Source organism: Neoarius graeffei, chromosome 19, assembly GCF_027579695.1.
Source record: "Neoarius graeffei isolate fNeoGra1 chromosome 19, fNeoGra1.pri, whole genome shotgun sequence".
NCBI lineage: Eukaryota > Metazoa > Chordata > Actinopteri > Siluriformes > Ariidae > Neoarius > Neoarius graeffei.
In genome coordinates this window covers 43,348,361-43,361,204 of record NC_083587.1, presented here as the reverse complement: position 1 = coordinate 43,361,204, position 12,844 = coordinate 43,348,361, and the positions used below count along the sequence as shown (strand labels likewise).

Here is a 12,844-nt window from a genome sequence, read left to right as displayed (position 1 = left end):
CCTTCTTCCTGATGTTGGCGTCAGCTGGGATCGCCACATCTATCACCACCACCCTCTTCTGCTCTTTGTCCACCACCACTATGTCCGGTTGGTTAGCCAGGATCTGTTTGTCAGTCTGGAAGCTGAAGTCCCACAGAACCTTGGCCCGGTTGTTCTCAGCCACCTTCTGTGGTATGGCCCATTGGGACTTGGGTACTTCTATTCCACACTGGTTGCAGATGTTCCTGTATACTATCCCAGCCACTTGGTTGTGCCTCTCCATGTATGCTGATCCAGCTAGCATCTTACACCCTGCTACTATGTGCTGGACTGTTTCAGGGGCTTCTTTGCACAGTCTGCATCTTGGGTCTGATCTACTCTGGTAGATCCTGGCCTCTATGGCTCTTGTGCTTATGGCCTGTTCTTGTGCTGCCATGATTAGTGCTTCTGTGCTGTCTGTCAGTCCTTCATTATCCAGCCACTGGTAGGATTTCTTGATATCAGCCACTGCCTCTATCTGACGGTGGTACATGCCATGTAGGGGTTTGTCCCTCCAGGTTGTCTGTTCCTCCTCCTCCTCTGCGCTCTCATCAGGGTTCTGCTGCCTGAGACATTCACTTAGCAGTTCATCCTTTGGGGCCATCTTTCTGATGTATTCTCGGATTTTCGATGTTTCATCCTGGACCGTGGTCTTGATGCTCACTAGCCCTCGGCCTCCCTCTTTCCGCTTAGTGTATAGTCTCAGGGTGCTGGACTTGGGGTGGAACCCTCCATGCATGGTGAGGAGCTTTCTAGTCTTGATATCTGTGGCTTCTATCTCCTCCTTTGGCCAGTTTATGATACCAGCGGGGTATCTGATGACTGGTAGTGCATACATGTTGATGGCTCGGACCTTGTTCTTACCATTCAGCTGACTTTTCAGGACCTGCCTTACTCTCTGGAGGTATTTGGCTGTGGTTGACTTCCTTGTGGCCTCTTCATGGTTTCCATTAGCCTGTGGGATGCCAAGGTACTTGTAGCTGTCTTGGATATCACCTATGTTGCCCTCTGGTAGGTCAATCCCCTCAGTCCGGATCATCTTGCCTCTCTTTGAGACCATCCGGCCACACTTGTCCAATCCGAATGACATCCCTATGTCATTGCTGTAGATCCGGGTGGTGTGGATCAGCGAGTCTATTTCTCGCTCGTTCCTGGCATACAGCTTGATGTCATCCATGTAGAGCAGGTGGCTGATTGTTGCCCCACTACGGAATCGGTACCCGTAGCCGCTCTTCGTGATGATCCGACTGAGGGGGTTCAGGCCTATGCAGAATAGCAGTGGTGATAGCGCATCTCCTTGGTATATGCCGCACTTGATGTTGACTTGGGCAATGGGTTTTGAGTTGGCCTCTAGGGTTGTCTTCCACATTTCCATTGAGTTCTGGATGAAGGTCCTTAGGTTCTTGTTGATCTTATACAGTTCCAGACATTCCAGTATCCATGTGTGTGGCATTGAGTCGTAGGCTTTCTTGTAGTCAATCCAGGCAGTGCACAGGTTGGTCTGTCTCTTCTTACAGTCTCGGGCGACTCTTCTATCGACCAGTAGCTGGTGCTTGGCTCCTCTGGTGTTACTGCCAATCCCTTTCTGTGCCTCGCTCATGTATTGAGCCACATGCTTACTCATTTTTGCCGCAATGATGCCTGACAGGGCCTTCCATGTTGTGCAGAGACAGGTAATTGGCTGGTAGTTGGATGGGATGGGTCCCTTCTGGGGGTCCTTCATGATTAGGACTGTCCTGCCTTGGGTTAGCCATTCTGGGTGGGTCTCATCCCTCAGCAGCTGGTTCATCTGTGCTGGTAGGCGTTCATGGAGTGCAGTTAGCTTCTTCAGCCAGTATGTATGGATCATATCAGGGCCTGGTGCTGTCCAGCTCTGCATCTTTGACACTCTTTCTTGGACATCTGCCATTGAGATGGTTACTGGTTCTTGTTCTGGGAGGTTGCTGTGGTCAGCTCTTAGGTCCACTAACCATTGGGCATCAGTGTTGTGTGATGCCTTTCTTTCCCATATGTCTTTCCAGTATTTTTCCACCTCAGAGCTGTTAGTCGCTGTTTGGCAGTTTCGAGTGCCTCTGGTATGGAGAGTGAGTTGTACTTCCTGGGTGCCCCTTTATTCACCATGTTCCCTTTCTGTAGTTCAGCTAGCTGGCTAACTTCTCTCCGTGCTGCCTTTATCTTGGCCTCTAATCGTCTCTTCCATGGTGGATACTGTTTGTTATGTCCTGAGCCCACCTTGTGTCCAAGCATCTCCATGATTACTGTTGCTGTACTGTGTATCAGCTTGTTGGTCTCAGTGATGGTTCTTGTGGAGATTGTCTTCAGAGCAGCATTCACATCTACTAGTAGATCTTCTGAAGGTACTTGGCAACTCAGCTTCGGTATTCGTCGGGGGCTCCAGGTTTCCAGTTGGGTCACGATCTTCCTTCTCAGGTCAGCAGCTCTTGTGTTGAGGCTGTTAGCTGTAGGGGCCTGGTACCCAATCTCTGGTTGTGGGGATGATGACATCTCCCTGTCTTCCTGGCTCATTTTGATTTAATGATTTCATTTGATATAATGATTTCATTATATCATTTCATTAATACAACATTGCTTGTATAGTAGCATTCCAGCAAATCCGTATTTTCTGTCCTCAGACATCGATGTCTTGTTCCAGTAGCCCATTTCTCATCAGTTTGCCCTGGTTCCCTAGCAACTGACGCAGACCTTGTTGACCCAGGCAGCGTCTGAGCCGGTATGACTCTATCAGTTATGTCTTCACTCATTCCTGAGGTAGGCTGATATATCATGAGGGGTCTTGCCTAAGGACCCTTACTGAATGATGTTTTGCCCTGACCGGGATTCGAACCCCGATCTCCCGCGTCATAGTCAGTGAGCATTACCACTGTACTATCCAGCTATCTCAAAGACTCCATGGACATCTTTTCAAGGAAATGCTGTAAGAACAGTCAAAATAAATTTAGAAATCACTGCTTTCTTTTTTTTATTTGCATTTAATTGCCATTCCAACTTTTTCTGATTTGGGGTTGGACTTGCAACTCATTCATTCAATCACTGATAAAGTCTTCCGGGAAACACTCAGAAAACATCCTTGTACTTCTTTGTTGAAGTTGTCACAGTCCGATCCAGTCCGTCTATGCCTTAGATTGTGGGACTTCCATGCTGGATCCAGGACAGGAATTCAGTCCTGCCTTGCTGAAGGCCATTTCCTGAAGTGGCACTCCCACACCTGCTACCACTCCTTTCCCATCATCCAGGGTTTTTTAAGAACTATTTGGAGCTACTCCATTTGCCAGACTGTCTCTTGTAGACTTTCCTCACCTCGCTACAGCTCATTGGTATTGTGTCTTTTTGATTCCCCCTGCCTGAATTTTTCCTTGTTCTTTGTCAAGTTTTTCTGTCCAGTTTTTTGTCCCTGTTTTTGCCTGCCTGTTCTTTTGGATTGTGTCTTTTGCTACCTCTGCCTGGATTTCCCTTGTCCCTGTGTTCATCAGTTTTTGTGAAGGTTTTTCTGTCCTGTTTTTTGTCCCTGATCGTGTCTACCTGCTCCTCTGTGTTTTTGACCTCCCGGCCTGTTTTTAGACTACCAATTTTTGCCTGAGCCCTACTGTACCTTTGCCTTTCTGCCATCTACTTCATTAAAAAAGTTTTCTCTTTACACTGCCTGTTTTCTGAGTCTGCTCTTGGGTCCTCACTTCACCTCAGCTCGCTATTCATGACAGCACAGTCTGGCCATCATGGACCCAGCAGATTTCGCTCAGCTAAGAGCAGTGGTGCAGAAACAGGGAGCTCTCCTTGGGACCCACCAACAGGACATCCAACAGGTGAATCAAAACATTTTCTCCATCTGACACTCTCAATCTTCTTGCCACTCAGCTACAACAGCTTCAAGTAATGTCTGCTCCTACACAACCCCCTCCACCTACTGCTCCTCCAGCTCCTGCTCCAGCCCTCTTCAGAGAGCTGAGACTTCCCGCCCCACAGCCATACGATGGAGAACCAGGTACCTGCAGATCATTTTTATCTCAATGCTTGCTAACCCTTGAGCTTCAACCACTGGCCTTCCGTATAGAGCATTCCCAAGTGGCCTACACCATCAGTCTCCTCACTGGCAAAGCTAGGGAGTGGGGAACAGCTATGTGGGATGCCAATGCACCATGCTGCACCAGCTTCAAGGATTTCACAGAGGAGATGAGGCGAACCTTTGATTGTTCTATGTCTGGCAGAGAGGCAGCAAGAGAAATCATGGGGCTGTGGCAGGGTGCCTGGTCTGCTTTTGACTGTGATTGAGTTTCGCACTTTGGTGGCATCTTGTGGCTGGAATGCCTTGTTTGACGCATTTTTGAACAGGCTGTCAGACTCCACCAAGGATGTGCTGGTCTCACAAGAACTGCCACCTGATCTCCCCAGGCTCATGGACCTTGCCAGTCATATTGACTCCCGGATCAGACCACGGGTGAAAGAGAGAACTCGGACTAGTCTTGCTCCCCCTCAGCCTCCCATTCCTTCCACTGAGCCAATGCAGATAGACCGAGTCCACATCTCACCTGAGGAATGACAGCGCCATCGGGATATGAGGGCATGTTTTTATTGCGGACAGCTGGGGCATTTCTGCCAATCTTGCCCTTTAAATGGAAGAGCCCACCAGTGAGTTCAGGAGCCCTGGTGGGCAATGTCCAGAATCAGCCCCCTACTGATTGACCACTACTCCCAGTGGTCATTATCCATGGCAATCAGCCCCGTGACCTCCAGGCACTCATTGATTCAGGGGCTGACAGAAACCTGATCTACTCGACCACCGCCAAGTGCCTGGGGATTCCACTACTGGCTCTGAACCTATCCCTCACTGTCCTGACCCTTAGCGGTACTGGTCTGACCACCATCACCCATAGAACAGCCCCAGTCACCTTAAGAATTTCTGGCAACCACTCTGAATCCATCCAGTTTTTTGTCATGAGTAATCCCCATGTGCCCATAGTTCTTGGTCTGCCCTGGCTAACTCTACATAACCCCCATGTCAACTGGACTAACAACACCATTTTAGGATGGAGTCAATTCTGTTTATTGTCATGCCTGAGATCTGCCCTCCCTCACACTGAGCTGCTCCAGCCCACCATTGGTGAATATCCTGACCTCTCTAACTTGCCTCCCGAGTATAATGACTTAAAACCTGTGTTCAGCAAGTCTCAAGCTGTTTTCCTTCCTCCCCATAGGCCCAATGACTGTGGAATTGACCTTCTCCCTGGGACTGCACCACCTAAGGGGTGACTTTACTCCCTCTCTCCTTCTGAAAGGCAAGCCATGGATAAATACATCACCGAGTCCTTAGCAGCTGGAATTATTCATCCCTCCTCTTCTCCTGCAGGGGCAGGATTCTTTTTTGTGGAGAAGAAGGACAAATCCTTGCGCCCTTGCATTGATTACCGGGGGCTAAATGACCTCACCATCAAGAACCGTTACCCCCTACTTCTCATGTCTACGGCGTTTGAGTTACTCCAGGTAGCCCAGATTTTCACCAAGCTAGACCTGCGCAATGCTTACCACCTCGTGAGGATCAGGGAAAGGGACGAATGGAAGACGGTGTTTAACACCCCCACGGGCCACTATGAATATCTCGTGGTTCCATTCAGCCTGACTAATGCTCCTGTGGTTTTCCAGGCCCTCATTAACAATGTCCTGAGGGACTATCTTAACGTGTTTGTTTTTGTTTATCTGGACAATATATTGATTTTTCCCCTGCTCCCTTGATGAACACCGTATCCACATCAGGCAGGTCCTTCAGCGACTCCTGCAAAATAAACTCTTTGTTAAGGCCGAAAAATGTGAGTTCCATAGAAGTTCCGTCTCCTTTCTGGGTTTCATTATCTCCCCCACACAGATTCAGATGGAGCCCCTGAAACTCAAGGCAGTTGCTGACTGGCCCACCCTGTCCTCTCGGCGAGAACTCCAGCGGTTTCTTGGGTTTGCGAATTTCTACAGGCGATTCATCAGGAACTTTAGTATGGTGGCTGGGCCCCTCATGGCTCTAACTTCCACCAAGGTCTGTTTCAGCTGGGAGGAAGGGGCCGAGAAGGCGTTCTCCGAACTCAAACAAAGGTTCATGTCAGCACCCATACTCACCATTCCAGATCCGTCCTGGCAGTTTGTGGTTGAGGTCGATGCTTCGGAGTCAGGGGTGGGGGCCATATTGTCCCTAAGATCAGCTAGTGACAACAAGCTTCATCCTTGTTCCTTCTTCTCTCGTCAGCTTTCCCCCTCTGAGAGAAACTATGATGTTGGCAATAGGGAACTGTTGGCTGTTAAACTGGCCTTGGAAGAATGGAGCCATTGGTTGGAGGGGTCAGACCTTCCCTTCATCATATGGACAGATCACAAGAACCTTGAATACCTCAGGACTGCCAAGCACCTCAATTCTCGTCAGGCCCAATGGTCTCTCTTCTTATCTTGCTTCAAGTTCACACTTTCCTTCCACCCAGGCTCTAAGAATTGTAAGCCCAATGCCTTGTCCAGAATGTTCTGTCCCCTACAGAAGGAATCGATCTCTCCTGAGACCATCCTTCCTCCACGGTACCTGGTGGGGCCTCTCTGCTAGAGGTGGAAACCCTGGTCCAGAAGACCCACAAGCAGGACCCAGGGCCCAGTAATGCACCTCCTAACCATCTTTTTGTTCCTGTTTCTGTGCAGGCACAGGTGTTGCAGTGGGGTCATGGTTCCAGAATGGCATGCCACCCAGGAGCAGCCCGGACTCTGGCACTCATCCAACAACGTTTTTGGTGGCCATCCATCAAGGAGGCCATCCAGAGGTTTGTGGCAGCTTGTGACATCTGTGCCAGGAACAAGACTGGCAACAGACCCCCTGCTGGCCTGCTGAGACCCCTTCCTGTTCCCCACCAGCCCTGGTCACACACAGCCCTGGATTTCGTCACAGGACTCCTTAATTCAGGTGGCCATATTTGTATCCTCACTGTTGTTGACCATTTTTCTAAAGCTGTTCATTTTATCCCTCTGCCTAAGCTTTCCACTGCCAAGGAGACCGCTGAATTGTTGATACTCCATGTATCTACACGGACTCCCCTCAGACATCATATCAGATCGTGGACCCCATTTCTCTGCCCAATTCTGGAAGGCTTTCTGTAAACTCATTGGTGCTTCTCACAGTCTGTCTTCAGGTTTTCACCCTCAGACCAATGGACAGACGGAACAGGCCAACCCGGAGCTGGAAGTAGCTCTCAGGTGCATGGTGTCCAAGGATGCTGCCTCCTGGAGCAAGACCCTTCCTTGGATAGAGTACGCTCACAACTCCTTACCCACCTCTGCTACAGGTCTTTCCCCCCTTCCAGTGCTCTCTGGGTTACCAGCCACCACTCTTCCCCGTCCAAGAAGAAGTCGCCATGCCCTCTGCCCAGATGTTTGTGCGCCGCTGCAGGAGAATGTGGGCATTGACCAGGAAAAAGCTCCTACGTTCTGTCAAGATGTTTAAAGAGCAAGCCGACAAACACCGCTCGGCAGCTCCCATCTATCGGGTGGGGCAGTGGGTAATGCTCTCCACTCGCCACTTGCCCCTCAAGACTGTCTCCCACAAATTGGCTGCCAGGTTCATAGGACCTTTCCCCATCTCCAACGTAATTAATCCCTGCTCTGTAAGACTGTCTCTGCCCATAAACATGAGCCGTATTCACCCAACTTTCCATGTCTCCCAAGTCAAACCCCTTGTCTCTAGTTCCCTGTCCCCACCCTCCAAACCCCCTCCTCCTCCCAGGTTCATAGATGGTGGTGAGGTCTTCACTGTCAGGAGGTTGCTGAAGGTATGACGCCGAAGCAGAGGACTCCAGTACCTGGTTGATTGGGAGGGGTATGGTCCTGAGGAGAGGAGCTGGGTTCCTGCCAAGTTCATCATGGATCACACCCTCATCACAGACTTCCACCAACAACACCCTGAGGCACTTTCTAAGGCACCTGGAGGTGCCCATTGAAGGGGGAGGGGTACTGTCACAGTCCGGTCCAGTCCATCCATGCCTTAGTTTGTGGGACTTCCACGCCGGCTCCAGGCTAGCTCCAGGACAGGAATTCAGTCCTGCCTTGCTGAAGGCCATTTCCTGAAGTGGCACTCCCACACCTGCTACCACTCCTCTCCCATCAGCCAGGCCTTTTTAAGAACTGTTTGGAGCTACTCCATTTGCCAGACTGTCTCTTGTAGACTTTCCTTGCCTCATTACAGCTCATTGGTATTGTGTCTTCTTGATTCCCCCTGCCTGAATTTTTCCTTGTTCTTTATCAAGTTTTTCTGTCCAGTTTTTTTGTCCCTGTTTTTGCCTGCCTGCTCTTTTGGATTGTGTCTTTTGCTACCTGTGTCTGGATTTCCCTTGTCCCCGTGTTCATCAGTTTTTATGAAGGTTTTTCTGTCCTGTTTTTTGTCCCTGATCGTGTCTACCTGCTCCTGTGTTTTTGACCTCCCAGCCTGTTTTTAGACTACCAATTTTTGCCTGAGCCCTACTGTACCTTTTTGCCTTTCTGCCATCTACTTCATTAAAGAAGTTTTCTCTTTACACTGCCTGTTTTCTGAGTCTGCTCTTGGGTCCTCACTTCACCTCAGCTTGCCATTTGTGACACAAGTTGTTTGCTATTCTGTAAGATTCTCTGCTATCTGGAAACCCACCCCAGAACATGATTTAGGACTAAGACAGCAAAAGTCAAAAGCACACATGAAAAGCACATGCAGATAGTGACAAGATTAAAACATAGGGTAGAGGGTTTTTTGTTTGTTTGTTTGTTTGTTTGTTTGCTTGTTTGTTTAATAATGAAGCTGTCATCAATTCTCACCCATGCGTGGACTTTGGTGAACTTGTTTGCCCAGAGCCAGGATTTTCTGTCTGGTCATACGAAGCTTTCTCTGTAACACCTCCTTCTGGCTCTCCAGAGTAGCAACACGATCTTTCAGCTTCTCAATAGTATCTTTAGCATCAATATTTTGCCCCACAGCCAAGCCAGAATGTCCGTTTCTCAGCTTTGACAATTTAGTGGTGAACCTTACAGAGAAAGATACAGAGAATAACTGCTCAGCTCTACGATGAATGTATGGCTTGATGTGTGTGTGTGTGTGTGTAACATTGGTGTTTCATGATTGTGTATATATTTAACCTGTGCAGCTTCTGCTCTAGTATATGAACATGTTGTTTGAGGAGTGTGATCTCCTCCTGTAGACAGAAATATTGGTCCTCAAGTTGCTTCCGTGATACCTTGGAGACATGCTGAAGATCTGAGACAGGAAAGAGGTGCAAAGTAAAAGAAGATGAAATATATCTCAATTTTTAAATAAATGTTTTTTAATCTCAATTGTAGTATAATCTCATGATACTTAACTATCAATTACATATTTTATTGCTTACATAGATGTAGAGGAAGTGATTTAACCCAGAATTAACTTGATACATGTGTCTTACCTTGATTTTTCAGGATCAGTGATGGTCTTCTTGAGGACCGCACATCTTGTTCTGAATGTTGGGCAAAATTATTTGTTATTTGTTCTTTAATGGTGTAAACATGAACATGATTATGTTAATATTTAACACACAAACACCTTGCATGACAGGCATGGATCCTCCTTTCAGATCCACATCTCTCACTTGAATATCCCTAACTGTCATTCACAGTCAGTGACACTTTGCTTATTTGTTTTCTGCAGTGTCTGGAACACACAGAAACAAAAATTCAGCTAGCTTCAGCTAGTTCATTTAGAGTTGTCAAATAATTTCCTTTAGAGCAAAAGTGGCAAACTTTGCACTAGCTCATGCAAATATTCATCTTGTACAGTAAAGTATTCAGGTATTCTTATTTCTCTATGTTCCTGTATACCTGAGGCATTGATTTTGTAGCCCACTTCCATTTAAATCTTCTCTTACTTTCTTGAACCAATTTTAGAAAACAAGTCACTTTTAAGAAATCATACATTATTTTAAGCTTGCTAAATCTATGGGGGGGGTACTTCTCTAACAAGATTATTTTAAATTGAAAGAAAATTATAGATGGGGAGCAATGTCAAACCAAGGCAGGAGAACGAATGGGAACAAGTAGACAGAGGACCATTCAAATTTGTACTTACTACTTTTAATGCAGATGATGATGACCAGAACAGTAGTCGTTTTCTCATCTGTCTCTCAATCACTTAAGTCACTGCTAATTCTTTTGTCCCAATGTTGTCTTTTCTGAAATCCCATCCATTTATTGGCCATTTCTTTCACTCTTACCTCGTTGCATGATTCTGCTCTTGCCTCAGTTGAATGCAGGATGTTTCCTGTTGCCCTATGAAAGGCTCTGTTCCATGACCCCAAGCTAATCTCTTTAGTAATCTCTATCTGCCTATGCCTCCTTCCTCTGCCTTGACTACTTTTTGTCCTCTCTCTACCTGTGGTGTCAAGCATATGGTCGGCGTGGACTAAGACCGGCCTAATAAGATTCTAATCCGGTCTCACCAGGAATCCATCTAAAATCCATGTTTTAAATTTAAAAAATTTGTCTTAATTGACTGTAATTGAATTGAAATATTTTTAATAAAGAGCATGTCATTTTTACTCCACTAGGCAAAATAAATCAATAAACTCACATCCAGAAACTCAGCTATTGATAAAATATGCTAATGTTATATAATTCTTCATTAGCAAACTAAAGAAATCTTGTACTGTCATCGTGTCCCTTTCCAAAAGAACTAATTTTGGAGTTTCACAGTAACTGGGGTAAATACTTAGATAGAGCGATCACTTTATTAATCCCAGAGTGAAATTCACAATTATGCAATCACAACCTATACAGATAAATTAACACAGATAAATTAACACATTTAAGAGAAGTTTAGAGAAAGTGTTATTGGTCTGCTAAACTGATTTTTGGTGACTGACTGACACTGGTTTAAGTGGCCCATGATCTAAAATGAGTTTGACCCCCCCAAACAAGTGTACCCAGACTATGAATGTTACTGGAATTGTGACCATAATGACTGTAATTCTCACACAGGCTGATTTTATTGCTCGTGGCTGCTGTTTGCCTGTATGCCTGTGAAGAATAGAACAGTAGGTTTTCAGAGCTAATCAGATTATGAAGAGTGCTTCATAAGGAAAGCAGTGTGTGTGTGTGTGTGTGTCCCCTTAATGAATATTCTGTATGTCAGCAAGGTTGTATTTATATTAATATTATGTTCTGCAAACTTTTGCCAGATGCAGTTTCAACACACAATCATCATTTATTTATTATACGGTATAGAGCAAAAATGAATCAATGAATGAATGAATATTCACTTTTATTTGTATAGTGTTTTGACAATGAATATCCCTAATGAGCAAACCAGAGGTGACAGAGGTGTGAAAACACAACCCTGTTTCCAAAAAAGTGTGGACACTGTGTAAAATACTGTATAAACAAAAACAGAATGTGATGATTTGCAAATAATGGAAACCCTACATTTCATTGGAAATAGTACAACGACAACATACTGTGTCAAATGTTGAAATAGGGAAATTTTATTGTTGTTTGAAAAATACACAGATCAGCCATAACATTAAAACCACTGATAGGTGAACTGAACAACATTGATTATCTCATTACTGTCATGCAAACGGAAGCTCTGAGTTCGTGGCAGCCTCTAAACATGGCTGCCGCAGACTACAATTCCCAGCAAGCTCCACACAGCCCTCCCTCTCCCGAATTCTAATTCATTCTGCACCTAAATCACATTTACCAGTCACACCAAACATATTTGAGCACTCTTCTTCCGCATACTCTCTGCAAAGTATTGCTCAGCATTCCCACACCTGACCATACCAAGCCTTTGACTTAATTCTGTATGACTCTGTTAACAACTTTGTTTCTGCCTTTCTCAACTTTGATCCCCGTATTTCCTCTGACACTCTGACTGCACCTTGCTTGACCATCACGTCACCTGACCATGCTTCTGGATTACAATTTAGATTTGTTTACCAGTTTGCAATGGATGCTTCTCTGTGATTGCATCCGTAAGTGACCTGCTTTTCTGACAATTACAATGGCAGCTGTTAAGGGGTGGGATTTATTAGGCAGCAAGAGAACAGTCAGTTCTTGAAGTTGATGTGTTGGAAGCAGGAAAAATGGGGCAAGTGTCACCATCATGCCAGCAGCACTGCCTCCACCTGCCTGCACTCACTATAGCTTCCACTTCTGGAGAGAGCCCCGATCCCATCAGCACAGTTCACATCCCTTACATGTCATGTTACATGTCGATCCTAAGATTGACATGCTGACCTCTTCTGCTCCTCAGACCTGCCTGATCCATCCTGATGCCCTACGTCTGGCTGGAGTCTCATCACATTGCTCCTGTGGAGGACGGCCCCATATGGACAGTTGCACTTGGACGATGGCTCTGGACACTTACAGTAATACTTTTATGGCTGAGGACTACAGTTAACTTGCTAACTCTTGGACTGCAGTTGTCATGAACAGTTTTGCACTCAAGTTTCCATCAATGAACAGTTTATAACATCAACAAAACAGACTTCATGTTAAAACTATAATGAATTTCCTGGTTTCACAGTTATACTTTGTGACTATATAGGACACTGTTATAGAACCAAGTTACTTATCACATTGTCTGTTATCACCCAAAGGAGGATGGGTTCCCTTTTGAGTCTGGTTCCTCTCGAGGTTTCTTCCTTATGTTGTCTGAAGGAGTTTTTCCTTGCCACCATCGCCACAGGCTTGCTCATTGGGGATAGATTAGGGATAAAATTAGTTCATGTTTTAAGTCATTCAAATTCTGTAAAGCTGCTTTGCTATAAAAATAAACTTGATTTGACTTGACTTGGGA

The 12,844-nt window shown here is 46.0% G+C and overlaps 1 protein-coding gene across 1 annotated transcript in view; it reads right to left on the bottom strand.

Moving 5' to 3' along the window:
• rpgrip1 (RPGR interacting protein 1) overlaps window positions 1–9,671 on the bottom strand; it is an 82,723-nt gene extending 73,052 nt beyond the window's left edge. Inside the window, exons 1-4 of the mRNA XM_060900113.1 lie at window positions 9,593–9,671; window positions 9,456–9,506; window positions 9,154–9,271; window positions 8,836–9,041 (exon numbers count right to left, since the gene is read on the bottom strand). Of these exons, the coding sequence (XP_060756096.1) occupies window positions 8,836–9,041; window positions 9,154–9,271; window positions 9,456–9,506; window positions 9,593–9,659 (442 nt within the window). The 5' untranslated portion in view covers window positions 9,660–9,671. The remainder of the gene's footprint in view (window positions 1–8,835; window positions 9,042–9,153; window positions 9,272–9,455; window positions 9,507–9,592) is intronic.
• Window positions 9,672–12,844: the final 3,173 nt, after the last annotated feature.